The 26,282-nt window shown below is 42.0% G+C and overlaps 1 protein-coding gene across 4 annotated transcripts in view; it reads left to right on the top strand.

Annotated features, from left to right (window-relative positions):
- The first annotated feature begins 441 nt into the window (after nucleotides 1-441).
- lrp2 (LDL receptor related protein 2) overlaps nucleotides 442-26,282 on the top strand; it is a 47,017-nt gene continuing 21,176 nt past the window's right edge. For 3 of the 4 annotated variants that reach the window (XM_022740259.1, XM_022740260.1, XM_022740258.1), the window contains exons 1-40: nucleotides 442-555; nucleotides 5,560-5,667; nucleotides 6,071-6,193; nucleotides 6,696-6,812; nucleotides 7,223-7,333; nucleotides 7,469-7,582; nucleotides 7,705-7,821; nucleotides 8,395-8,538; nucleotides 8,647-8,766; nucleotides 9,375-9,503; nucleotides 9,984-10,153; nucleotides 11,668-11,891; nucleotides 12,353-12,559; nucleotides 12,646-12,848; nucleotides 13,052-13,192; nucleotides 13,383-13,586; nucleotides 14,201-14,393; nucleotides 15,108-15,233; nucleotides 15,377-15,507; nucleotides 15,689-15,826; nucleotides 15,933-16,214; nucleotides 16,345-16,584; nucleotides 17,006-17,125; nucleotides 17,630-17,746; nucleotides 17,905-18,285; nucleotides 18,632-18,646; nucleotides 19,036-19,284; nucleotides 19,899-20,110; nucleotides 20,254-20,438; nucleotides 20,559-20,787; nucleotides 20,946-21,123; nucleotides 21,339-21,467; nucleotides 22,333-22,499; nucleotides 22,738-22,881; nucleotides 23,082-23,191; nucleotides 23,594-23,771; nucleotides 23,901-24,114; nucleotides 24,241-24,480; nucleotides 24,664-24,852; nucleotides 25,313-26,245. In XM_022740259.1, the coding sequence (XP_022595980.1) occupies nucleotides 486-555; nucleotides 5,560-5,667; nucleotides 6,071-6,193; nucleotides 6,696-6,812; nucleotides 7,223-7,333; nucleotides 7,469-7,582; nucleotides 7,705-7,821; nucleotides 8,395-8,538; nucleotides 8,647-8,766; nucleotides 9,375-9,503; nucleotides 9,984-10,153; nucleotides 11,668-11,891; nucleotides 12,353-12,559; nucleotides 12,646-12,848; nucleotides 13,052-13,192; nucleotides 13,383-13,586; nucleotides 14,201-14,393; nucleotides 15,108-15,233; nucleotides 15,377-15,507; nucleotides 15,689-15,826; nucleotides 15,933-16,214; nucleotides 16,345-16,584; nucleotides 17,006-17,125; nucleotides 17,630-17,746; nucleotides 17,905-18,285; nucleotides 18,632-18,646; nucleotides 19,036-19,284; nucleotides 19,899-20,110; nucleotides 20,254-20,438; nucleotides 20,559-20,787; nucleotides 20,946-21,123; nucleotides 21,339-21,467; nucleotides 22,333-22,499; nucleotides 22,738-22,881; nucleotides 23,082-23,191; nucleotides 23,594-23,771; nucleotides 23,901-24,114; nucleotides 24,241-24,480; nucleotides 24,664-24,852; nucleotides 25,313-26,245 (7,402 nt within the window). In that variant the 5' untranslated portion in view covers nucleotides 442-485. The remainder of the gene's footprint in view (nucleotides 556-5,559; nucleotides 5,668-6,070; nucleotides 6,194-6,695; nucleotides 6,813-7,222; nucleotides 7,334-7,468; nucleotides 7,583-7,704; nucleotides 7,822-8,394; nucleotides 8,539-8,646; nucleotides 8,767-9,374; nucleotides 9,504-9,983; nucleotides 10,154-11,667; nucleotides 11,892-12,352; nucleotides 12,560-12,645; nucleotides 12,849-13,051; nucleotides 13,193-13,382; nucleotides 13,587-14,200; nucleotides 14,394-15,107; nucleotides 15,234-15,376; nucleotides 15,508-15,688; nucleotides 15,827-15,932; nucleotides 16,215-16,344; nucleotides 16,585-17,005; nucleotides 17,126-17,629; nucleotides 17,747-17,904; nucleotides 18,286-18,631; nucleotides 18,647-19,035; nucleotides 19,285-19,898; nucleotides 20,111-20,253; nucleotides 20,439-20,558; nucleotides 20,788-20,945; nucleotides 21,124-21,338; nucleotides 21,468-22,332; nucleotides 22,500-22,737; nucleotides 22,882-23,081; nucleotides 23,192-23,593; nucleotides 23,772-23,900; nucleotides 24,115-24,240; nucleotides 24,481-24,663; nucleotides 24,853-25,312; nucleotides 26,246-26,282) is intronic. The other variant, XM_022740261.1, reaches the window with a different exon arrangement.

Raw genomic sequence — 26,282 nt, 5'->3', positions numbered from 1 at the left:
TGCTGTCGTATGTGAACATAAAGCTCAATGTGGGGAAGTGAATGTTATGCATACAGCAAGGCTCCTTGGTCGGGCTCGAGCCAGACACATGGGGATTACGTCTAGGCCTTCTGGACACCCTAATTAAAAACTTTAGTTAGTTTTACATTTTTATTACTCCCATCATTATTTTCCTCACAGGATACCGTAGACAACCCCTTTACAGAGTGGGACAAATAAACAGAGCCCATAGCCCGCTGCGAGTGAAAAATCACTGGCACCCGGGACAACTCGGACCCTACATGGCATTATGCAGGTTCCAGGGCCAGAGGGATTTATTTGGAGGGCCGAGGCTGGGTTGGGGGAGCGGCTGTCCTGGCCTTTGTGCACGCCCCTTTTCATCAACTAGCGGGCCAAGAAAGACAGACAGAGGAAAGCAACAGCATCCCAGCCTCAGTCCCTACAGCTCCTCCATCTGCACAGCGGAGCTGGACGGACCAGCCAGAATGTGGAGAGCACTGCTACTTCAACTTATTCTCATCTCCATGTGCTGTGTTAGATGGTGCCACTCTGAAGGTAAGTAGTGTGATTTTGTTATCTCCTGCTTTCTTTTTTCTGTCCACACAGGCTGGCAGTTAAATGATTCATTGGGGAACTGTTGTTGTTGAGCTACCACTGATTCACCCATTGCACTTGTTGCTCAATCAAAACAAGCCACTTAGGCTACTGTGCATATAAACTTAAGCTGAATTTTTGCTGACTTAAAATGTGTTTTACACATTTATAAAAGTATACACCTAATGAGTACAGTTCAAGATGCTAAATCAACTGAACACATGAAAATAACCTTGTTGATGACCCAAAAAGCCACTGCTTTAATGGAGCGACACTATATCTTCCAGTAATTTTGATGTGGCCAATAGGTACAGTAATTCTGGCTCTGGATCTAAATGTTTTACCACATAGTATTACTTTAAAGGTTGAGCACAAAGCCTTCCTCAGACAGATTGGAAGTTCTCTTGAAGAACTTTTCCCTGAGCTTTACTGTTGCTAGGTAACAGAAAAGAGCATGTGACTTACAGACAATCTGTGAGGACTGAGAGCTACTGGTACAAATCTCATTCGATTTTACGCCGCAGACCACTGATTCAAACTTGATTGCAGCTCGAGGAAGAACTTTATTCCCAATTGTAAGACAGAGACAGACAAAATGCTCAGATACTGCTCTTTATACATGACAGTTTTGTGTTTGTCTCTTGTTTGTAGCCCAGCTAGATCCTACTTCTCAAATTGTAATCTGCTTTCTTTTTGCTCAACTCTTAGTACGTAAGCTCCTTAGTGTGAATCAAGCAACTAATTACACTGCAGGTGCTGCAGAATGGAACCATTTCTACCTAAGGAGCAGTTTGGAGTTAAGAAAAGAAACTGTACCCAAGAGTACGAGTCACAGCTACAGCTTTCTTATTTATTTATTATGAAACATCCTGGGCCTATTTCCGCACTGGCTAACAGACAAACAAAAACAAAAAAGGTGAACTCTGCATGCCAAAAAGACAATATAATCGTGTTGATACTGAGGCTGTGGCATTTGGCATTTGAAAAAAAAAATCACTTGGCATTTCCTTTGAATCGCAGCAGTCTCAGTACTTGTAGCTGAAATTTGCTGATGACAACTGAAGTGAACAAAATGATGACTTAGCTAAAACCACAGTGTCTCAGTAGACTTTGTCAGCATGTTCATGTTGATTATTAGCACTGATCCGTTGTGATTAACAGACACTATTGTAGACTGCTTAAATAAAATTGCATGTAGTCTTGTAGGTTGTGATGATGTTCCACCACTTACTTCTAACCTGAAGTTTTAATAATGCATGATAAATGGGTACAGTAAACACTGCAATAGAATAGTATCAGGTGCTTCCTGAAAACACTCTGGTCGTGTGTGAATCAAATTGAAAGATATGTCACTTAATAATATACTGAAGAGATTAGTAATGGTTTATTTATGCAGTTTTGCTATGAGGGGGCAGGGTGTTTTCTCTAATCTCTGCTTGATCCTCCACAAAAATCCTTAAGTTTGATAATTGTTTCATCCCCACCCTTCTGTAACACATTATCCAGGCCTTATCCTCGATACTGCTGCAAAATGCTCACACTGGCAATAATAGCTAATGTGACAGTCTGAGGGGATTTAATGGTGCTGGTTTGTTAGCTACCCTCTGACATTTTATTAACTACCCTCTGTCATTTTTGCTGTTCCAGACATGTTTTGTCAGTAAATTGAGTTGTTTCTCTATTAATCAATAGCCACTGATATCTTGATAACCTATTAAGTGCACAGTAAGAACGTTTATGGTGTTAAAAATTAAAAGGAATATGAAACAGAATAATGAATACAGACAACATGTTTGTTAGTGTAATTTTAGTCTGCTTGTATTTTGGTCAGGTGCGGGGCTGGACTGTCTTGATTTGATCACACCTATTTTCAGTTTGAGTTTGAGTCTGTCACGGCATTGTTAAAAATATTATTTTCAACTTTTAAAGACACACCAACTTGGCCTACATGTGCATATTAAACCTCACACATGCCGGCTTCTTTCCGGTGTAGGAGCCTAAATCCTTGTGCAACAGTAACACAGCGTTAGAAACAAGAACGCAGTTGGCACAAATCAAGAGCAAATCCTTTCTTTTCCTGCAGCTCCCTCAGTCTAGGTTACAGACACTGAGGATGGAGTTTAGCCTCCAACTAGCAGCTGGTGAGCTGTGACTCACTGTACAGAGGAAAAATTTGTTGTCCAGTGCCTGTGTCATTGCATAGTGACAACTTCATTTATGATGTGTTTCACTATTGCTTTTGTTAAGGCACGAACCAAAAATCATGTTGAATCTTCCTTAAATCTAACCAGACCAAGGCTTTATTTCTCACTTTATTTATTTCTTCCTTTTGCTCCCATGCCACTGCCAGTGCCCCTCTGGTTTTCACTGTTTTGTGTGTAGCAGTAAGAGCCAAAGTCACTTGTTTGGCAATTGACTGCATTCTGCCGCATTGATTTCCATATGAAATAGGCAGCAGCACTTCGCTCTGACAGCATGGACGGGTCCAGCGTTTCATGCTGCCAGCAGCCGTTTTCACTACTTTTCTCTACACACATTCAGTGAGTGCAGAGGGCTGCGCCAAAACAAGACGATATTGATGAAAGCCTGAAGACATCTCTCAGGCACCCCACGGGACAAGTAAGATATTCAGAGAGTTTCAGCAGCAGTACACAGGTGTTTTCCTAATGGGTGGCCTTGAGAGGGGAGCTTATGTTTCACTTTTGTTTTACCTTATCACAGGACGTAAGTCTTACTGTACTCTCCACTGTCCATCTGCAAATTGGCTTTTCTAGGGTGACACTTCCAGTTATGAGTTTGCATCCCTGCTGGCACCTTTTTTGTGCCATTGTAATTTCACAGTGGGGTTTAAGGCGTTTGGGGGGGTTCATTCTAATGAAAATTCCTCTACTGCTCCTCTTTGTTGGGCAATAGTAGGGTGCCTTATCTTCCTGCATGGATAGTGTGGCGCTCTCTCCTGCTGTGGGTTTAAGTTGCTAATTAGAAAAGACAAGGCTAGAAAGAAGAGAAGGGAAAACACTAACAAAAAAAGGAACTCCACATCAGACTGAAACTAAACATTCTTATTAGCAGATTTGCATCACTCACTGTGTCTTTTATCTAATATTTACTGACATAGTCAAATTGTGATTTTGATTTTGGATGAAGACATATAAATTTTAGGATTAAGGAAAAGTTACAAAGACAATGTTCTTTTCAGAATGTAAGGAGAACCGTCACACAAGATAGTGCTGTTGAAAGGTTCAGCTTCAGTGTATCTGTCACCTTTCCCAGAGGTAATACTGTCAGGGAACACTGGCTGCATTTGAAAGCTTCCAGCAGATTGGTTTCTCCTTGGCGTACATGGTTTTAAGTTGTCAACCTAGGTCTGAATGTATGACAACTATAAACATCTAGATCTATTCTGAAGCAGATTTTGTTTATTTGTTTAGCTCTTTTTTTTTTTTAGTTCAATTTTGTTTTTTAAAAATGTTATGATTATTATTTTAATGTCATAACTGTGTATTTGATATTTATTTACTTACAATAATGTTGTCATGTAATACTTAAATGTACTGAACATATCCCTCATTTTCTGGGGAAATATTGTGTTTCTGTTAAATAGAGCACATCTCTTAGCCATTGTTATACTGTATGCAACACTTGTCCCTGCTGCCATGCTATAGATGATGCTGAAACCTCTGGGATCACTGCCTTGCAACAAAGGCTCCCTTTGAGTAGATTGTGAGCAATTTTATCATTAGTAAACTGAGCAGGAAAAAAAGGTTCGCTTCCTGGATAGCTGCTGTAGGAGTTAAATATGCAGCCTCTTTTGGGTTGGTCGTAAAGCAGTATGTTGGTTTTAATTAATCTGAGACAAAGATTCTTGATGGGAGCATATGCAAGGCTTTTAGTGCAGTAACACATGCAGTGACCCCACAGCTGTTGTGGAAGTGATCCATCTTTAAAGGGGTGCATCACATCAAAGAGATGATAAACCCTGACTCTAAACTCAAATAGGTGCTTGGTTTGCAGGCAATACATTTTTAGTAGTTTACCTTTAAATTGTTACTTTTTTACTCACAGTTTCTCAGGTAAACACACATGAAGGCTTAACACTTTTGCAACATGTCTCTATATATCTTAGTAGCTTAAGGCATTACAGAGGTTTTTTATAGCTATAGCATGGGGGTAATGCACTATTTGATTTTAGATAGGCTAATCCAATCTGTTAATAGGCTGTTAATTTTGCTGTGAGTGTATGGGGCTACTTGATCAAGAGGAAAGAATGTGTCCAAAATGCTGGATAAGGCAGGACAGAGATAGACCACCAACCCCAAGCGTGCACCAGCCATCACCACCTCACAGCTCTTCTCATGAAGAATTTGGGTTGAAATGGTTGCGGTACCACCCAGTACCACTATTTATTCCAATTACATTTTAGGCCGGACAGGAACAGCATGCACCATAAATCAGGCTGTCAGAGAGACAATCAGAATTACACATTCCTATTTGGACGGGTCTGATGGAGTGCTCTGCCACTAAACTATGCTGCCTGAATCAATCTCTCCTGGAAAATGTCAGGGAAGGTAGAGTGGTGGTACCTTATCTCTACACATGCCACTCAGCGAGAACATCAAAAGGAGGCTCAGGATGAGTGCGGTGAAGGTTGTGTAACTGTCGGGAGGATGGCTGGCACGCTTGTCTCCAAGGCTTGTCAATGCTATTAACAGCATGCTTCGTCAGTGGAAGACATCCCTGCCCCCTTATGCCATGTTTTTATTAAATATAGAGTATTTAAGAATTCATTTTGAGAATGCCAGAATGACAAATGACTGAATTGTATCATGACATTATTACTAATAATAATTCCATCAACATTAAAAAACATTTATGAAGAATAATAACTGGATAAAAAAATTGATAGCATGTAAGAAAAAGCTTGAAATGAAGAACCGAATTATGCCAAATTATCACTGTGTGTAGGATGTGAACTGGGGCAGTTCCGCTGTGGGACAGGCCGATGTATTCCAGGTGACTGGCACTGTGACGGGACATCAGACTGTGTGGATGACTCTGATGAACACGACTGCCGTGAGTTACTCATTGTTTGACACTGTATGCCAATATATTACCTGAGAGGGTTGGAATATTTATGATACTTGTTGGATGTTTCATTCCAATCTGAATTACAGCAGAGGTGAAAGAAATACTTAGATCCTTTACTTAAATTTTCAAAATTTTACTTAAGTAAAAATACATAAGTGTTATTAGCGAAATGTACTTTAAGTATCAAAATTAAAAGTAATCCTCTTTAGTTTAATCTATAACAGTACATCCATCATATTTCACTAATTGGTTATATTTTGTATGTAAAAGAAGTAGCTCAAAATTGTACTAAAGTAGTGTTCTTGAGCAAATGTACATATTAACTCTCTAACAGTGGATTTAACTCAACTGTTATAAATAATGAAATGCTCTGTGTGTGTTCCAACAGCTCAGGTAACGTGTGATGACAGTCATTTCCAATGCTTAAGTGACGGCGAGTGTATCCCAGATGTGTGGGTGTGCGATGATGAGGAAGACTGTGAGGATGGCTCAGATGAGAGGCAACACTGTCGTGAGTAAATTTTACAGTGTCAAGTCTTTGTTCTAACTGTGTTTCACATGAGTTGAAACCTAACCACCTGAACCCGTATATTTCTAATAGATCCCTTGAAAAGCTTCAGAGTCAGATAAAACACACTCTTCAGTGCTTCCAGTGAAATCATACCACACTTGTTTTAACTGAAATGATGAATGCTAATTTTCGTGGTTGCAACATTAAATTACACTAATATTGTGTGTAATGTCGATGTTTTTTTAAAACAATTTTTACACATTTCCTCAGTTTTGGCATCAAAGAAACCGTAGCACTTTTATTGCAATCCTGAACGAAGGTCTGTCTTTTTGAAAAATAAGTTTTAGAAATTAGCCTGTCAAAGTGTCTGTGGAGGTTAAGGATTTAATTGCTGTATTGTACTTACTATATATTTTAAGTACATCAACTTTCATTTTTATTTTTATATATAAGAAACCTTCCTATGTGCTGCTAAATAAATCACTCTCCAACCTGTCCCCAGCTGGAAGGACGTGCACCAGTGGCCAGTTCAGCTGCAGTAATGGGGCGTGCATCCCAGGAGAATACCGATGTGACCGTCTGGCGGACTGCTCAGATGGATCTGATGAGAGAAACTGCCGTAAGTCTTCTCCAGGGTGGTTTCCCTTTTTTTTTTTATCTCAGGCTCCTGTGGCATTTTAATCAATTTGTTAAGATTAAGAGTCTCGCTGACTGACAGAATGGGCCACAATATGCTTCTTGTTGTCAGAGGTTGATTGCAGATTCCTTGGTGGATTAGTCAAGCTGAAGTTCAGCTGCTATGCCATTATTGTGCCGACATGGTAGACTCACAGCACTACACACTGTGGTAATCTCACAATTGCATAAAGAATGCTTTGGCGACTGCTGTTGTTATGGTGGTGGCGTTAAATTTTAGTCTCTTATCCTTCCCATTCACTGAGCTTTTCACATTTTAAGAGCTGAAAGGAACACAGTTGTCAGGCTGATTTGAATGCATAGCATTTCCCTGATGATGATTTAATCTTTCAGATTACCCCGAGTGCACACAGCTGAGATGTGCTAATGGGGCCTGTTACAACCGGACTCAGCGATGTGACCAGATACTTGACTGCCGTGATGGCTCTGATGAGGCCAATTGCAGTAAGAAACCAGTCAATTTTAGAAACAGGCATTTCCAAACAACTTTCACTTGGGCTGTGCCGCAGCAGTGCACAAAAAAGTAGCATCACTAAATGCTTCTTTTTGTCTATTTCTGTTGTTTTGTGTTTTCTTTAGCACAGCACTGCAACACGGGCCTGTTTCAATGTCATAATGGAGTGTGTGTTCCTCACCGCTACGTCTGCGACCATGACGACGACTGTGGAGACAGAAGTGATGAGCTAAACTGCAGTATGTAGCCTCTGTCTCTATATCCTCTTTTCCTCTTTAATCCAACCTCATTGTGAGTCTAAGGGCTCTCATCTTTGCCCAGATAAATAAACAAATAACTTAGTCTCTAAACTCACTTACAGCATATCCTACATGTAGAGGGAACTACTTCACCTGCCCCAGTGGTCGCTGTATCCATCAAGTCTGGCTCTGTGATGGAGAGGATGATTGTGAAGACAATGCTGATGAGAAAGGCTGTGGTATGGATCATTGTTAACCAGTTCTCATAAATGTACTTTATTTTTACTGTTAGGACCAGTAATGTTAGACATTTGGCTGGTTAAAGAACACCAGAATGGGTTACAACTGGAGCTCTCTGTGTGAACCTGATTCATCTCCAGTCACCATGGTCGATTCGGGATAGCAAGACGCTATGCCTGTGCTCCTTTAAGTGTGTTATTCAAATGCCTCTTTGTGGCACAAGATTGCGCAGCCCCCCAAAGGGCTTTAGAATTCCTTCACACGGCTGTGAAGAGTGTGTGTTTTTAGAGGATGGGCTGCAGAAGCCCTCTGAGCCCCCATGTGACCCCCTCCAAGCTCCATTCCCCTGCATCGATTTAAAGTGACAGTAATTTCCCTGACAATGAAGTCCCAGTTACAATTTTCTTAAGATCAGCACCACATTCCAGTGGAGGCTGCCTGTCCCTAACACACACCTCACTAGCTGAATATCTTTCAATTCCAAACAGTCTGATGTGTTTAAAGCCCTCTCCTGTGCTGTTTTTTTGCTGTATTTCTTTTTTATGTGTAAGATTAATTGGTTTTGACTACAGATAATGTGCCGAGAGAGTGCTACCCAGGAGAATGGCCCTGTCCATCCTCTGGCCTGTGTATCCCCATGGATCAGCTGTGTGATGGGACAGCTCACTGTCCCGAGGGAGAGGATGAAACTAACACCACTGTTGCCCGCAACTGCAGTTAGTACCAACAAAGCTAGTGTCAAATACACATTAGAACATCTGATATCGCAGAAACTGTGCCACTGAACTATCTTCCTCACTATTCTGGCTTCTGTGTTGGAACAGGTATCTGGAGATGTGCCTCTCTAAGCTGTGAACATCGTTGTCATGCCTCTCCTGAAGGAGGAACCTGTTCTTGTCCTTCTGGATACATTGTCAGCAGCAACAATAGTCGCTCATGTATAGGTATTTATCCTTCATGAACGTAACTGCAGCATAGCCCAACGTTTGAGAATTCTTGTAGTACAATGGTAAGGATAATTTGGGATGTTTGACACTATCCCATGTATTTTTTCTGCTTTTGCTCAATTGATAAAGTAAGCAATTACTGGCAGTGGGTGAGTCTTTTCATAACTTTTATTTGGGATTTTCTGCCTAAGAGTGGAACAACAGAGGTCCTTAATCACAGGACGCCACAAGTACAGAGAGACAGTTTCACCTAAATAAGACTTGAATTTTGTGCATGTAACCATTTACACTTGCAGTGCATCCACATTCTGATCCTGACCAGAGACTTCTCAATTCAAATCAGGTTTATAGCAGTGCATATAAAATCTGCTGTTTGTGTGGACCCAGAGAATGAGACCTGCTGTTTGTTTGGACTCAAAAGTACATTGCAAAAACTTTTTAGACTCACAGCAAAATGTAAGAAAAAGCGAAAGGAAGTATCATTGACTTGCACCTCATTACACTTTTTTGTTGTCTCTTAAAAACCTATTGTAGGTATAATGTAATGTGACAGAACCAATCAGTGTTTAATTCTCATCTGCTTTGATTCTGATTTCATGCTGAAGACTTTGACGACTGTTCGATGTGGGGTGTGTGTGACCAGCTGTGTGAAGACCGCATAGGCTCCCATCGCTGCAGCTGCCGAGAGGGCTACACACTGGAGCAGCACAGATACTGCAGAGCTGACGTCTCGAGTGAGTGTCATTTCCTCTCTGTTTGAACAGTTTGTTTTACATACAGTATGCTCAGATTTTGAATGTAAGAATGAATCGCCCAAATGAGGCCCATTAGCATAGACCCCCTTCCTTTTTACCGACCGCTGTGGCTGCTCCACTGAGCGTCTGTGCTTCTTTGTGGTGCATTGCTGCGTACTGAATGTTGTTTTAGTTAGTCTCTTGCCTGCTGAACATAGAAAGAGTGTTGACTGAGAGGCTGACCTCTTTGATTTTAGCTTTAGCGAAATGAGTTTGAAAAGATAATGGCTATAAATCCCCCCTACCGTCACTATTCTGTAAATTCTGTAAATTTCCCAAAGATCTTTTAGTTGAGCTTACATACTACAAAACTGATTTCTGTTTTAATACAAATAAGGCTCTGGCTCAAACCTGAGCATTTCAAAGATAAAGATTTCTTTATGCTGTGTTTTGTGACTTGTTGTATATTCTTTCCTGTAGCTGGAGTTCCTTCCTTGATATTTTCTAATGGCAGAGACCTGCTAATAGGTGACATCCATGGCAACAGTCTGCGCACTTTGATCCATTCACAGAACAGAGGGGTTGCAGTGGGAGTGGACTTCCATTATAATCTCCATAGGATCTTCTGGACAGATACCATTCAGAATAAGGTATTTTTAACCAGTGTACATATTCTACGTTTTTACTCTTACTGCTACGTTAGTCATAAGGCATTACCCCCCAGAACAGTCTGTTATGTCTGGGTAACATTTTATGGGGAGTAGAACAGTTTCTTGTTTGAGTAAGTACATGACTTAGACAGGAGCTGGCCAGGACTGATTTTTCTCCATTATCCTTAAAAAATATCAGCAATGTTGATACTATAATAATGGGATAGCTGTTGGCTCCTTTGCGGCTGGGTCATAATGAACGGGAAGTAGATGTGGAATGGAATCCAAATGGCCTAATCTTGAAACCTGTCTGATAGGCTGGTATGATGTTCACATACCAGGGTGCAATTTTTGTAACTGGATCTTGTTCGAAGTAATCATGCTGTATTTGTTTTCAGTGGCACTGTCCATCTATATACATTCTTTGGCCATCTAGAAAGTCTTTGTTCAGCTTATGCCTTGGCTCCTCTATGGTTTGAACTGCAGCCACTGGGCTGAAAGACTAGGACACATCTCTGACTGGGCATCTCTGTATATCAGCCACCTCCATGGCAGCATGTCAGATTAAAAGCAGAGAGAGCACAAACGGGGCCTGTGAATATAACAGGAAAGGTTAAACAATCAGGCTATTTCCACATCTTCAGTTTCTCTTTAAACAGGCCAGTTGAAAATCCTGCTTTTTAGACCTCTGGATCTTGTTTCAAAAGAAGTAGAGCTGTTAAGAGCAGTGTCCCTCTAACCAACTGCATGGTGCCAAGGCTTCTGGTCTGAGAAACTAGTGCCATCTTAGTATCAGCAGAGTGGCAGGTTCAGAAAACCACCTTACAGACATGTTTTTTTCTTTGCATTCCTGCCTGCAACAGTTCAACTGCCATAGACTACTCTCAATCATACTCTTTCTTTAAAGGATAGGTGGACTTTCATTCAAGTCTATCTAAAAAAGATACTAACATGTAGAGTGAAAGAGTTTTTGTCCCTTGTTGTTTCTCCTGTTCCTGCTCTGGCCGCAAAGCAATTTAATTGATTGGGGACAAAATTCAGGGTCCATGCTGTGTGTAAAACTGATTTCAAGGTTTTATTAAAGTTAAAATGATGCCTCAGCAGTCTAAGACTGACAAATGAATTGGCTATCTTCCAAAGTTGCAGTGTTTTTCTGTGCAAAATTCCCCCATTGTTTTTCTGTCGCTCTGCTGTCACTCAGCAAGGACACACTGTTCATTCCAGCACAAAGAAGAAAATTTGCTTTAAAAAAAGGCAGTTTTTACACCAAACAAGGACTGTCTGTGGATATGTATCCATCACTTACACTGAAATCAATCTAGGAAGGGATGTGGACAGGGGTTACAATTACAGTGACCAATAACACTTCCAATCTACTTGCATGCATGTCAGTATTGTATTAAGATACTCTTGATTAAATCTGAACCTGTCCTTTAATATTTTCTCTTTATTACTGGATGCAGTGACCACCTAAGAGCTCATTTCCTGACAACAATGGCATCTTTTGTCTACAGGTGTTTTCTGTGGATATGGATGGTTCCGACGTGCAGGTGGTTTTAAACGTATCAGTTGACTACCCTGAGAACCTGGCTGTGGACTGGGTGAACAATAAACTGTATGTGGTGGAGGCTAGCGTCAACAGGATTGACATGGTGGACTTTGATGGAAGTAACCGGGTCACACTCATCACTGAAAACCTTGGAAACCCGAGAGGACTGGCGGTGGACCCCACTGTTGGGTAAGCACATCTCCCAGCTTCCATCCATTCATCTGTCCACCCATTCCCAATCCCCACATACAGTATCTGTCGTGCTCCATCGGCATGGAAAAATGGGGGATAGTGTGTGTGTGTGTGTGAGATTAGGAGATTGCCCTGGGTGGATTAGTGAGGAGCAATGTAAGTGATGACCCTCATTGTAATCCAATAGTATAGTTCAAGGGGGGAGGAGAGCCAGGTGGCTACAGGAATTACATATCGTAAATTAATGTAGCTGTCTGTTGAGATGCAGAGCCACAACCTCCTGGAGATATAATGTGATGCTGTGGACACTTAATTAAAATGGGAAAGTCTCCTATGTTTTTTCTTAGGCGAATACATGTAATGTTATTTCTGTGTGCCCAGCTATACATACTGGTCCACATATAACAGTCACATCTCAGAGAAAACTGGCAGATTAAACTTTTCCCCTCCTTTCACAGGTATATGTTCTTCTCAGATTGGGAGGCACTGAATGGACAACCAGGCCTGGAGCGGGCTTTCATGGATGGTACAAACCGTTACGGGATCATTGGGAGTAAACTGGGCTGGCCAGCTGGTATCACACTGGACATTGAGGCCAAGCGCATCTACTGGGTTGACAGTCGTTATGACTACATCGAAACTGCAACATATGATGGCCTTCACAGGTAAATATGTCATATGTTATTCTTAAAAAAATTTTTTTTGCATTTATATTCTAAGATATCAGTGTCATCACCTTTTTTTTAAATAGAAAAACAGTGGTCCATGGAGGTTCTGTAGTCCCACATCCATTTGGCATCAGTCTGTTTGAGCACAATGTCTATTTCACGGACTGGACCAAGATGGCTGTGATGAAAGCCAACAAGTTCACTGACAGCAGTCCTCAGGTGGTTTACAGTACATCTCAAACTCCGCATGGAGTAGCAGTGATACATCAGCTGAAACAGCCACACGGTAAGCCCCTCTCACTGAGCCAAATTAGTCTTTTTGTTCAGAGTGGTCCTGATGCAGCTAAACGTTTTTCGTAGTTCTCACAGTTCATGCTACAGTAGCGCAGTGTACATTTAGCCAGATTTTTTGCCATGTAACTTCCAAAGTAAGAGCTACAGACACAAAAGTCAAAGATCACAATCCATAATTTTTTGTGTTGTTTCCAGTGCCAAACCCTTGCAGTGTAGACAGAGGCGGATGTGAGCAGATCTGTGTTCTGAGTCACAGGAGTGACAATGGAGGACTGGGTTACCGCTGCAAATGTCGCATTGGCTATGACCTACATGCTGATGGAAAGCGATGTTTGGGTAAAAGAACATTTCTCCTCTGTTTAATACAGACCTCAATATTTTTATACATAATTCACCTATACAGCAACCAGCCATGGTTTCATCTTGAGTAACCCTTACTTGTTTTGTCATGATGTTTTTGTTTGGCTGAATATCTTTGGCATGGATGGCTTTTGTTTCTAAAGGTCTTCTGTAATCCTATTTGCAGCTGTGAGGCAGTTTCTGCTCTTCTCCAGCCAGCTGGCTGTAAGAGGGATCCCCTTCAACCTTTCCTCTCAGGAAGACATCATCCTGCCCGTCACTGGATCACCCTCCTACTTTGTTGGGGTGGATTTTAGTGCCGAAGACGATGCAATCTTCTTCTCAGACACAGCCAAAGACATTATCTACAAACAGAAAGTGAATGGGACAGGTGAGCATCATGTCTGTTGCTGTAGTCGAACTAGAATATCCTTATTACTGTAGACATTCACATATTAACAACAACATAACAATACAAGGAAAGACATTGTGGTTGTGGAGTATGAAAATCTATCAGCAGCTAAAATGTTTCCAGTGTTTTCCCTGTGCTTACATCCTTGGATAATTTCTTTCCTAGCAGAGAGCTCTACCATGTGATTCAGCCAGGCTTATACAGGGAGTTAAGGGAGTGCCTGATGGGGCCGACTGGTACAATGGGGGAGTGAATGGACAGTGGAAATGGATCATATAATCAACCTACATCTCAAACTAATCATCTGAAAATGGCTGAAAACGGCTGACAACAGACTACTCAAGGGTGTTTTATCGAGCAGTTTTGATGTTTAGTTTCTAAATGATCACTTTAATAGTGAAAAGCAGTTACTAATATGATAATCGGCAAGCAGAAACACCACTGCTCTGATCAGTGATGTTGTTTTTGGAGCTGCTCTAGTTTTTTCTGTCTGGTCCACATGGGGAAAATGCAAGCTGACAGCCTATTTATTTAAATGTGTTCCTCTTTCATCTCTGTGGTAAACGGTGGTCTGACTCCTTTGATCTGCACAGGCAGGGAGGTACTGGCAGCCAATAGAGTGGATGGAGTGGAGGACCTGGCTTACGACTGGATTTCAAAAAACCTCTACTGGACTGACCCACGATACAGGAGCATATCTGTCATGAGGCTCGCTGATAAGTCCAGGAGAGCCATCATACGTAACCTCAACAACCCGAGGGCCATTGTGGTGCACCCTCTCATTGGGTAAATCAATATTAGATAGGAAAACAATATTAGTATTTTGGTGCTGTTGTTCCTTTAAAGCAAATATTGACATTTTGCTAACCCTCCTCCACAAGGAGATTATTTGGGCAATGCAGGGCCACCTCTAAAATTGCACATTTTAGGTTTATTGTATAGGGCAATATTACTATTCATCATACCATGACGCCCCAATATATCTGAATAAAAGAACTTTAAGCCAGTTTACAACCCGTGAATGCTGGATATTCTATACTTTAATCTGTGAAATTATTGTTTAGAATATCTAAATGGATAAAAAAAATATATAAGAGGTTATTATAGTAATTGTATGTGTATTGTATCTTTTTTGCTTTTAAGGATAGGGAAGTATGACTACACACTGTAAGATGTACTCAGCCATTCATTAAATGTCCTGTAATTAAGCCCCCACCTGATAAAAGGAATCCTTATTTAGAACAAGCTGTTATTTCCAATAGCGTCAAAGTCATAAGGCTTCTGTGTCCAACAGCTGAGATTAGTTCAGCGTGAAGGGCAGTATTGTAGCGAACACTAAGAAGTTGGCTTAAACTGAAAAGCTCTATAAGGTAGAAAAATCCAAAAATAAATCTAAATAAATAGGGTTTTTGTCACCACGGTAGATGTTTCAAAGTATTCAGAGTAGGTAGATTTTTGAATGAAATGTGACATTAATCCTTGTTTATTTTGCTTTGACAGGTATATTTTTTGGACTGACTGGTACCGACCAGCCAAGATTATGAGGGCATGGGCTGACGGGTCACATGCCCTGTCTATTGTAAACACTACTCTTGGCTGGCCAAATGGCCTAGCTATTGACTGGAGGTGAGCCAAAAGTCCTACAGCCATGCGCCAAAAAGAGCAGTCCCACAATTCACCATTTCACCTTCTTTATTACATTCAAGATTGATATAATTTTTCTTTTTTTTAACCCATTGTCTTGTCTCCTTGCTTTATTCTCCATCCAGCTCGATGCGTCTATATTGGGTGGATGCTTTCTTTGACAAAATTGAGCACAGCAGTTTTGATGGAAAGAACAGACTTTCATTGGACCGCATAACCCAGATCTCCCATCCATTTGGCCTCACCATATTTGAAGGTAATAAGCCCTGGCATAAACAACAAGTTGCCTATAAAGATCCTGCACAGGACAATGTGTTTGAATAGGTTTGCCATCCTTGCTTAAATACTTATCCTGTCAAAAGAGCAATTACTGTTATCAGGAGGTGATGAAAGATAAAATAACTGAGGTTGTGCTCTATTGCTCATGTCTCATGAAGGCTATGCATATTTTACTGACTGGCGTCTGGGTGGCATTGTACGTGTGCGCAAGACCGATGGTGGGGAGATGGTCGTAATCAGAAGAGGAATCAGCCACATTATGCATGTCAAGTCTTTTAACTCCAACTCTCAGATTGGTCAGTAGCTTTATTCACTCCTCGTCTCACTTTGCTATTCATGAGTAGCTGCAGCTCCCACTTGTTAGTCATATTCCTGGTAATTACCCTCTACTCCCCTTCTTAGGTTCCAACCTCTGCAACAGGCAGACAAATCCTAATGGAGACTGCAGCCACTTCTGCTTCCCAGCCCCAGACTCACAGAGGGTGTGTGGCTGCCCGTATGGCATGAAGCTGTCGCCCAACCAACAGACATGTGTGGAGGACCCTTCCAATGAGCCCCCCACACTGCAGTGCGGAGCCAACTCCTTCTCCTGTGGCAACGGCAAATGTGTCCCAAACAGCTACAGATGCGATGGTGTTGACGACTGCCATGACAACAGTGATGAAGTCAACTGTGGAATTAACAGTAAGGCTTTTTTTGTTAACCCAGTTGATTGTACTATTCTGACTTGACTGACAATAGTAAAAACAGTTTCATGCCCTGTTTTTTTTTTTAAATTCAGCTCAAGATTAATCAAGATGATCTCTTTTTTCAGACTCCACTTGCTCCCCCTCTGCATTCACCTGTGCCAATCAGCGCTGTGTGCCTGCAGGATGGCGCTGTGATGGGCACAATGACTGTTTTGATAACAGCGATGAGAACAACTGCCCTACACAGGTGCCTGGAACGTGCCCTGCCAATCAGTTTACCTGTGCCAACCGCCGTTGCATCCCACATACCTGGCGTTGCGACACTGATAATGACTGTGGGGACAGCTCAGATGAAGCTGACTGTCGTGAGTATCCCTATAGAGACTATATGCTTAAAATTAATAGAATTTGCTTAGGGACTTGTTTTAGCAATTCTGAACACAAATTAGGCAGAAGCAGCGCATATTCATTACAGTGACAGAACTTTGTTTCAAGAAACACACCAAATATGACAAGAAGCAGACAAAATACTGTCTAAAGAGTGAGTTGAATATGCAACGAAATTAATTTAATGCACAGTTTTTGATGAAGTGATAAATGAACCTATATATAATTATAAAAACATAGCAATGAAAGGTGTTTAATAGTCACATAGTAACATTAATCAGATTAATACTGAAGCATAGTTTTTGTTCCTTTCAATTAAGACCTGTGTGGTTTTGTATTTAGTGGCCCAGAGATAAACTCATATGCCAAGGTTCATATTCTTGCAATATGTGTTGACAGATCTGGGAAACACTTGCCATCCAGGACAGTTTCAATGTCCAGACCATCGCTGTATAGACCCCCACTATGTCTGTGATGGGGACAGGGACTGTGTGGATGGAGCAGACGAGCAGGGATGCAGTGAGTACCTGGATATATGCTTACAGTATAGTCATTGGTCTCATCTGGTGTTAACTTAGAGCACATTCTTGTGTACTGGATAAAATCTGTTTATATTTCATTCTGCTTGTATTTCAATAACTAATAAAATCAGATCAGATCTATTGCATCAGATCTCATGACCATGTAGACTTCCCCATGATCGAACTGTAAACTTGCTTCAGCATTGCCTCTCATTGTGACATATTGCAGGCTGGAGCTTTATCTGCCCTTTTCCCAAAGGAGAATAATTAATTAATTTGTTCAGTCATTCATGCATTCAGCAGCACTCTGTTTTTATTAGCTAAACATGCTGAAAAAGTTGTAGAGGTCAATTGAATACTCTGTAAAATTCAACAAGCATTTGCTAAACCTCTTAGTCTATTGATCTCATTACTTGTGTTGCACAACAGTGGAGCTCAGCATACATACACAACTGCAGAAATTTTAAATATCAGCATTAACATACTCAACTGGATTTTTCAGTCTACAACTGCACTGTGAATGAGTTCAAGTGCTCCAGTGGTCACCAGTGTATCAACGCTTACTACCGATGTGATGGAGTCTTTGATTGCAGTGATCGCTCAGATGAACAAGGCTGTCGTAAGTATTTAAATACTTTCTTTGATCAGAGGTTATATTACTGAAGCATTACTCAGTCTTGCATAATTATGTGTATGGTTGCTAATAGTATGTTTGAATTTGTATTCACTTTGGCCTGTGCTAACATGTTGTTTGTGGTGTTTCATAATGTATTTCAGCCACCAGGCCTCCAGGGATGTGCCACCACGAGAGTGAGTTTCAGTGCCAGTCAGACGGCAGCTGTGTCCCATCTACCTGGGAGTGTGATGGTCACCCAGACTGCGAGGACGGCAGTGACGAACACCATGCCTGCCCACCTCGCACTTGCCCGTCCTCTCTGTTCCGCTGTGACAATGGAAACTGCGTGTTACGCAGTTGGCTTTGTGATGGGGACAATGACTGCAGGGACATGAGTGATGAACGAGACTGCCCCACGCCGCCTTTCCGATGTCCGAGCTGGCAGTGGCAGTGCCCTGGCCATAGCGTGTGCATCAACCTCACCACGGTGTGTGACAACACTCCTGACTGCCCCAACGGTGCTGATGAGTCTCCTCTCTGCAGTAAGTCTGTTCCCTGCTTTTGTCATCTGAGTCAGCATGGCACATGTTCTTTGTTTACCAGAGAGACTTGATTGTTTTATTACATTTCCAAGTTTGTTGGTCTCCTCAAATTCAATTACATTTTCACATCACATGATAAACACGATCAAACTGATTTTGTTTAATGCAACAACATTTTTTGTAGTTCTTGTATTCTATAAACAGGAGTGACTTCGTTTCACAGAATTTTTGTGTTAAATGTTATCTGTTTGTCTTTGTGTTAAAATCATGCATGTGTGTGATTTGACCTGTATTAACCTTGAAATGATATGTGATTTTCCTTTCTTGCCTTTCTCACAACTTTCAGATGAGCCTTTGCCAGGTAGGAACAAACTCTCAATCATTGGTAGAAATGCTGCAAGGAGTTTTGATCAATTTTTCAACATAAACAATATCTCTATTAACTATTTTAATGGTCATAGATTTGTTTCAAGGCGTAATCAGATGAAAATCGTTGTTGCTATTAGAATGTGTATGGTACATGTAACAATAATATAATAATAATGTTCCATAAATATGCATAAAAAGCTATTTAATAGCAATTCGAAGAACATTTAATGAAAGTAGATAGTACTTTGTTGTTCATTATCATTTGTGCAGCGTACATACAACAGATTTTCAGCTTGTGTTGTGTGAGTAATCACTTACTTGGTTTCAGTTGCAATCTAAACTTTTCACTACTAAACTGTGTTTTGCCTGCTTTCAACTCAGATCAGGAGAGCTGTTCTGACAACAATGCTGGCTGCACCCACGGCTGTATCCAGGGGCCGTTTGGGGCCCAGTGCACGTGCCCTGTTGGTTATCAGCTGAGCAATGACTCCAAAACCTGTGAGGACATAGATGAGTGTAATCCCCCTGGACTTTGTAGCCAGCATTGCTTTAATGAGAGAGGCTCTTTCCGCTGCCACTGCCAGGATGGCTACACTCTGGAAGCAGACCAGCGTACCTGCAAGGCCTCAGGTGAGGAGGGATTATGTCGACCTTTTGTGGAGGGAACATATTGCTCCCCTGGTAGCTGTAAATAAGAACCTATAATTTTGTAATGCAGTAAAATAGGAAATAGGCATACTATTAGTCTTACAGTAATTTGGATGCCAACATGATTTGCCTATACAGCACATATATCAGTTTACTCTGCTGTGTTGGCTGTGGGGCAGGAATGAGCTATTATAAGGGGGAGCTTGGCCCCCAGACTGCGAGACTGACACACTGTCTTTCTTCTCCCGTGTCTCTCTTTGCTGCTCTGATTTCTTTAGATAAGGCAAATAACATATATGTCACTCACTGGCCATCACTGGTGTAATTAGGACATAATCACCAACAAAGGGCTGTTTATGGGGAGCGTGCCTGACATGAGCTCCTCTTCCACACAGATAACCTGCTGAAAGGCTTTGCAATACAATAGTTCATTATTTGGACAAAAGTGCATTCCCCAGGGATTGCCATTTGAGTAGGATCTGTTTAACAGTCCTGTTGTATAGTTTTTGGTAAACATGCGAAAGCTAATAAGTGCTCTTATTAGCATGAGAATGGACATGAAATATAGGTAACAGAGATTTGATGTCTGTTTACAGATTCTCGTCAGGCCTTCTTGCTCGTGGCTAGTCGAAATCAGATTGTACAAGATGACATCACCGCTCAGCCCAACGTGGTCCGTTCAATGGTTCGAGATGGACGCAACATTGTGGCCCTAGATTTTGACTCAGTCACTGACCGTGTATACTGGTCCGATACGAGCCAGGACAGAATCTGGAGTGCTCACAAAAATGGCAGTGATAGAACTGTGGTGAGATTGATTTGTTCTGTTTTGTTACAGACATATTGCACTAAACATTTTTGATCATTTATGTGTTTATATTCTGAGCTATACATGTAGTGACAGCATCACCAGTAAAGAGCTTTAACTGAGAATGAGTCTCTTGTGGACAGATATTTGACAGTGGAGTGACGGTGACAGAAAGCCTCGCTGTAGACTGGGTGGGCAGGAACCTGTACTGGACTGACTATGTCTTGGAGACAATTGAAGTGTCTAAGCTGGATGGCACCCATCGGACTGTATTAGTGAGTGAAAATGTCACCAATCCTCGAGGCCTGGTGCTAGACCCAAGAGACAGGTCAGTTATTTTCAGAGAAACAATTTTGTTTTAAAATCTGTGTGTCTTAGAATGCAATGCATGTAACAGCGTTTAATTATTAAAGCTGTTGGTGTTTAAAGAGGGCCGTTTGTCTCGCAGTGCTCACCTGATGTTCTGGACCGACTGGGGGAGGAACCCCCGCATTGAGAGGGCCAGCATGGACGGAAATTTGAGGACTGTTATTGTAAGCAACAAGCTGTACTGGCCCAATGGTCTAACCATAGACTACCCAAACAATTTGTTGTACTTTGCTGATGCCTACTTGGATTTCATTGACTACTGCGATTATAATGGCAACAACAGGAAACAAGTTCTGGCCAGTGATCTGGTGAGTGTGTGAAAGGCAGACTTTATTCTGACACTTTTTCTGAATTATCTGTATAGATTTTATTTATGTTGATAATAAGTGAACAGAGCACAAACAATTTCCTTGTGAATAGTATGTGTAAGAAACACTTTTTTTCTTTTGCTACTCTCTATGAAAAGGTACTGCAACATCCCCACGCAATTACCATTTTTGAGGATTTTGTGTATTGGACCGACAGATACATCAACCGTGTGATGCGAGCCCATAAGTGGCATGGGGAGAACCAAACAGTGATGCTGTTCAACCTCCCTCAGCCCATGGGTCTGGTGGCAGTACACCCAGCCAGGCAGCCAGCAGGTATGGCAAAGATAATGAACATAAACTAATAAATAAAGTAACTCCATCAGTATTAGCTGATACTGACCATTGTGTTGGCCACCTGAATACATTTGGTTGATAATGATGCAGCAGGTCCATTGTTTCTGTAATTAGGTTTAAAAAACCCGTGAAGATTATTTTCTCATACTTCTTGTGGCTATTGCATGTGATTTTCGTGGTTTGACAATTTGCAGGTGAAAATCACTGCCTGAGGAGCCCCTGCACTCATATCTGTCTGCTTTCTGCTGTGGGACCGAGGTACTACTCATGTGCCTGCCCCTCGGGCTGGACACTGGCAGCCGACCAAATCACCTGCACCAGAGGTATGCATCCTGCCAAATGGAGGAAAACACTCATCACTCAGTTTGATGAAAAAGGAAGTCAGGTCAGATGCAGTTGATAATGTTGATGCACTCATTAGGTATTCGTCTTACTGTGGTGATTGTTGTAAAAGAGAAAACTTGTCATTGCAGAAATGATGCTGAGAAAGGTGCTCTATTTGTGGCCATCTTAATGTTGCTAAGAAGGGAAATCTTTGAAAACAGTAAACCCGTATCATACATCGATCCAGGCACTTGTCAACAGTCTCCCATTTAGATTCTCTTGTAAACTGCTGTTCCAGTCATAAATATTGAGAATCATATAAGCGTGTCTTTCAAGGTCTTGGGAAGACAAGGGACCTTTAATTCAAGGTCCAAGGAGTCCCCCTTAGGTCAACAGCTTAACTCATCTCAGGTTTCAGCCCATTCAAGCCAAGCAGAACACAGTCTCCCCCTCAGGCCAACGATTATCCAAGAATGAAAATGCCCCACAACCATTCATCGATTCTAATCTCTGATGACAAAGCAAATCAGATTGTGGAACCAACTTTCACCAGTCAATCCTCTAAATAGATAAAGGCCTGTCATCTTGGGATTCCTATTTGGCACCAGATATCATACACTGAAAGCAGCTGTTAGTTTTGTATTACCAAGTCCACATCCAGGAAAAGTGCTTTCCGAGTCTGGTTTCAGAATTACTTTGGTAATTTTTTTAATTTTTAAGTAATTCAGAGCCTTGACAAAAATTCTAGTTGAGGACAGGAGTATTTTTATCAAAATTAGAAGACACATTGATGTAGCTTTTGTTTATCTTTGTTTGTTTTTTACTGTTTATTGACTGCTTTTTCTTTATCTCTTTTACTTGTAGTTGAGGATCCTTTCCTGGTGGTTGTGAGAGACAGCATCATTTATGGCATTTCCTTGAACCCCGATGACAAGAGTAATGATGCTATGGTTCCTGTTGCTGGGCTTCAGAATGGCTATGATGTTGACTTTGATGACAATGAGCAGGCCATCTACTGGGTGGAGCACCCAGTAAGTAACTATCCAAAGACACAATTTCTTTCCTAGCTCTTAATCTGTTTTTGTAATAAGCGTACAGGAGACATACTGTAATGTACTGTAATGTAACTGGCCATGTCACAGTTAAGTTCAGAACTTTTGGGAAACAGGGTTAATAATAACAAACACATTAAAAACATAACACAAGGTTCATTCTATACATCCATATTCAGCAGGGGTTGAGATCAATCTGTCTTCCTTTCTCCACCAGGGTGAGATCCACAGGGTGAAATCAGACGGTACTAACAGGACAGAGTTTGCCCCTGCAGCCATCCTTGGCTCCCCTGTCGGCCTGGCCTTGGACTGGTTAACAGAGAACCTGTACTACACCAATCCAACTACACAGTCTATTGAGGTGTGACAAATAATACTTTGCCCTGTGGTTGTTTTTTTTTTTTTTTTTTTTTTTTACAGTTATTACCAGCTTCACATGGCATTATCCCAGTCAGTCTTGTTTTTTTTGTGATTGCAATAACCAGAGATGAAGTGTAAATAAAGGCAGTGTCACAACACGCAGAACAATAAATGCGTCTGTTTGTGTTTGTGCTCGGTCAGGTTTTGAAGTTGAGAGGGGAGGTACAGTACCGGAAAACTCTAATCACAAATAACGGCTCTCCAACTGGCGCTGGCAGTCCTGTTGGCATCGCAGTGGACCCAGCACGTGGGTAAGCCCCATTTAACACAGTCCTGGCACAGTCCCTCATCCCCACAGCTACTGAGCTCTAACAGCCTCCTCATCGCCACCTGCTCTGCCTCTAGAGAGAACTTAACCAGTGTTACTGAATACCACACTGCACTCGCAGACCCCAGCACCGTACAAAAGAGTACGATCAAGAAACATGAAAATAACTTCTAAACCATCCCTTTTCACTCCCGTATGAAAACATTGCAACACTTATTATGATAATATGACTATGACTTCAGCTCCTGGTCCATGATTTAGACAGTTTGTATCTCTGTTATTTGACTATAAAGTGTAAGACTGTTAAAAAGTAATAAGAAGCATATACAGTAGATCCACGACTAAATTGAAAATGTCTCACCTCCATTTGTACGTGTCTTTGAAGCAAACTGTACTGGACAGACCAGGGAACAGAGAGTGGCATTCCTGCCAAGGTGGCATCTGCAGACATGGACGGCTTAAACCCTGTCACCCTGTTCACCAACAACCTAGATCACATTGAGTTCCTCACCCTAGACATCCAAGAGAACAAGCTGTACTGGGCTGTAACAAGCACTGGCACGGTGGGTCTTCACATTCAGTTCATTCTGTAAAGTGTTCACAAATGTAAAATGATATTTACATTAATGTTGGTGATTGTACAAGATATAGTTACTGCATTTCACTGCATGCCTGGCATTGAATCTCCACAGATTGAGCGTGGTGATCCAGATGGGAGTAACCGTATCACCATAGTGACAGGCCTGTCTCACCCCTGGGGTGTGGCTGTCCATCAAAACTACCTCTACTTCACTGACCGCGACTTTGAGGTCATAGAGCGTGTGGACAAGTCCACAGGTGCCAACAAGGTTGTGCTGCGAGACAACGTTTCTGGTCTCAGAGTTCTAAAAGTGCATTATAGAGAAAGTGAGTAACGCAAGGAAACATCATCAATGAGAAAAATACGCAGTTCTTATTCACTGTCGTCTGTTCTTTGACGTGCTGCATTTTCTTGTGTTCGTCACACTGCGTTCTCTCAAAAAACAAACTCAGACTCTGCAGGTACATCCAACGGCTGCACCAACAATGTGGGAGTGTGTGAGCAGCTTTGCCTGCCCCGGCCGCAGGGTCTGTTTACTTGTGCATGTGCCACGGGTTTTAAACTCAATGCTGACAACAGGACCTGTGCTCCCTACCAGTCCTATGTCGTCATCTCTACCTTGTCTGCAATCAAAGGCTTCAGTCTGGAAGGGGCAGACCACTCTGAGGCCATGGTGCCTGTGGCTGGGAGAGGTCAGTGATTCCCATTTACTGTGTTATTTACCATGTTACATATGATAAAGTTATATAAAAATTGATTCTAAAATGCTCATTAACTCTTAACTGACTGACTGAGTAACTGAAAATAACTTGTTCATGATTTGGTTATTGTCTTTGAAGTAACAGTAATGTAATGACTGGGTTATCCTCTTTTAGGACGTAATGCTTTACACATTGATGTACACATGGCTTCTGGCCTCATCTACTGGTGTGACTTCAGCAGCACTGTGGCGACACAGAACGGGGTCAGACGCATTAAGCCAGATGGCTCGGGATTACGTAGCATTGTGACATCTGGAATAGGACGCAACGGGATACGGGGCATTGCTGTGGACTGGGCCGCAGGTATGCTGGTGTGTCAGCTCACAGCTCAGTTTTTGTTTTGTACGAATGTGCAATTAAGTCAAAGCAGCAAACAAAACTGCCATTTTTGGATCTTTGATATATGTTCATTCAGTGCCCTTCGTGCTTCATCTCGAATTTTCACAGAAGCCTTTTGTTTTAATCCACGTGAAGTATTTCTACAACGCTTATATGACACTTTAGATGAAGGTAAAAGATGATCTCAGGCACTTGTTGTGGAGGTGATGGTCCTGAAATTAGTGTCCCACACAGACGATATCGTAAGGCATAACAAAAAATCTGTCATGTATTGATACCACCATCATAATGTCAGCTAGTAAGATTTCTATTTTCATTGTGACCTATCATAGCTAACAGTTTGTGATTAACAAGTTCCTGCTCTTATGATGTACAAATATATGATGCCACTTTAAACACTGAGCTTCCTGGATTCTGTCCTCAGGGAACTTGTATTTCACCAACGCTTTCCTGACTGAGACATATGTGGAGGTGCTTCGTCTGAACACCACTTTTCGCAGGGTGCTCCTGAAGACCCAAGTGGACATGCCACGCCACATCGTTGTGGACCCCAGAAACAGATACTTGTTCTGGGCTGATTACGGTCAGAACCCAAAAATTGAGCGAGCACTCTTAGATGGAACAAACCGCACAATTTTAGTGTCATCAGGAATTATCACCCCGCGAGGTCTCGCTCTGGACTGGCAAACTGGCTATGTGTACTGGGTGGATGACTCCCTGGATATGATTGCTCGAGTCAACCCCCAAGGAGGGGAGACAGAGATAGTCAGGTATGGCAGCCGCTACCCTACTCCTTATGGGATCGCAGTGTTTGGGAGTAGCATCATTTGGGTGGACAGAAACCTCAAGAAGGTGTTTCAAGCAAGCAAAGAGCCTGGTAGCACAGAGCAGCCTGTTGTCATTAGAGACAACGTCAACATGCTGAGAGACGTTACCATCTTTGACCAGCGTACCCAACCCACCACTGCTCAGGAGCTGAACTACAACCCCTGCATTGAGGCCAATGGAGGCTGTGCCCATTTCTGCTTCGCCCTCCCAGGTTCTGGCACAGGCAACCAGAACAAGAAATGCAGCTGCGCTTTTGGGAATCTTGCTGCAGATAATGAGAACTGTGTGGTGTCAAGGGACGATTATCTCATCTACACAACTGAGAGCACAGTGCGCAGCCTGCGCCTCGACCCGGAGGACCACGCATTGCCCTTCCCTGTGGTCAATGTGCCACGTACCTCAGTGGCACTGGATTTTGACCTCACAGACAGGAGGATATACTTCACACAGAGCTCAGGCGCAGGAGCAAGCAAGATCAGCTACATCAGCCTGTCCTCACCCTCCTCGGCCCCTGTAGTGGTGGCTTCAGGTAAGTTTTGCACTCACACTTTTAGTTCTAGTTGGCT

This window comes from Seriola dumerili, unplaced genomic scaffold (genome assembly GCF_002260705.1).
Source record: "Seriola dumerili isolate Sdu_G_001 unplaced genomic scaffold, Sdu_1.0 BDQW01000052.1, whole genome shotgun sequence".
Classification (NCBI taxonomy): Eukaryota; Metazoa; Chordata; class Actinopteri; order Carangiformes; family Carangidae; genus Seriola; species Seriola dumerili.
This window is presented reverse-complemented; position numbering and strand designations above follow the sequence as displayed.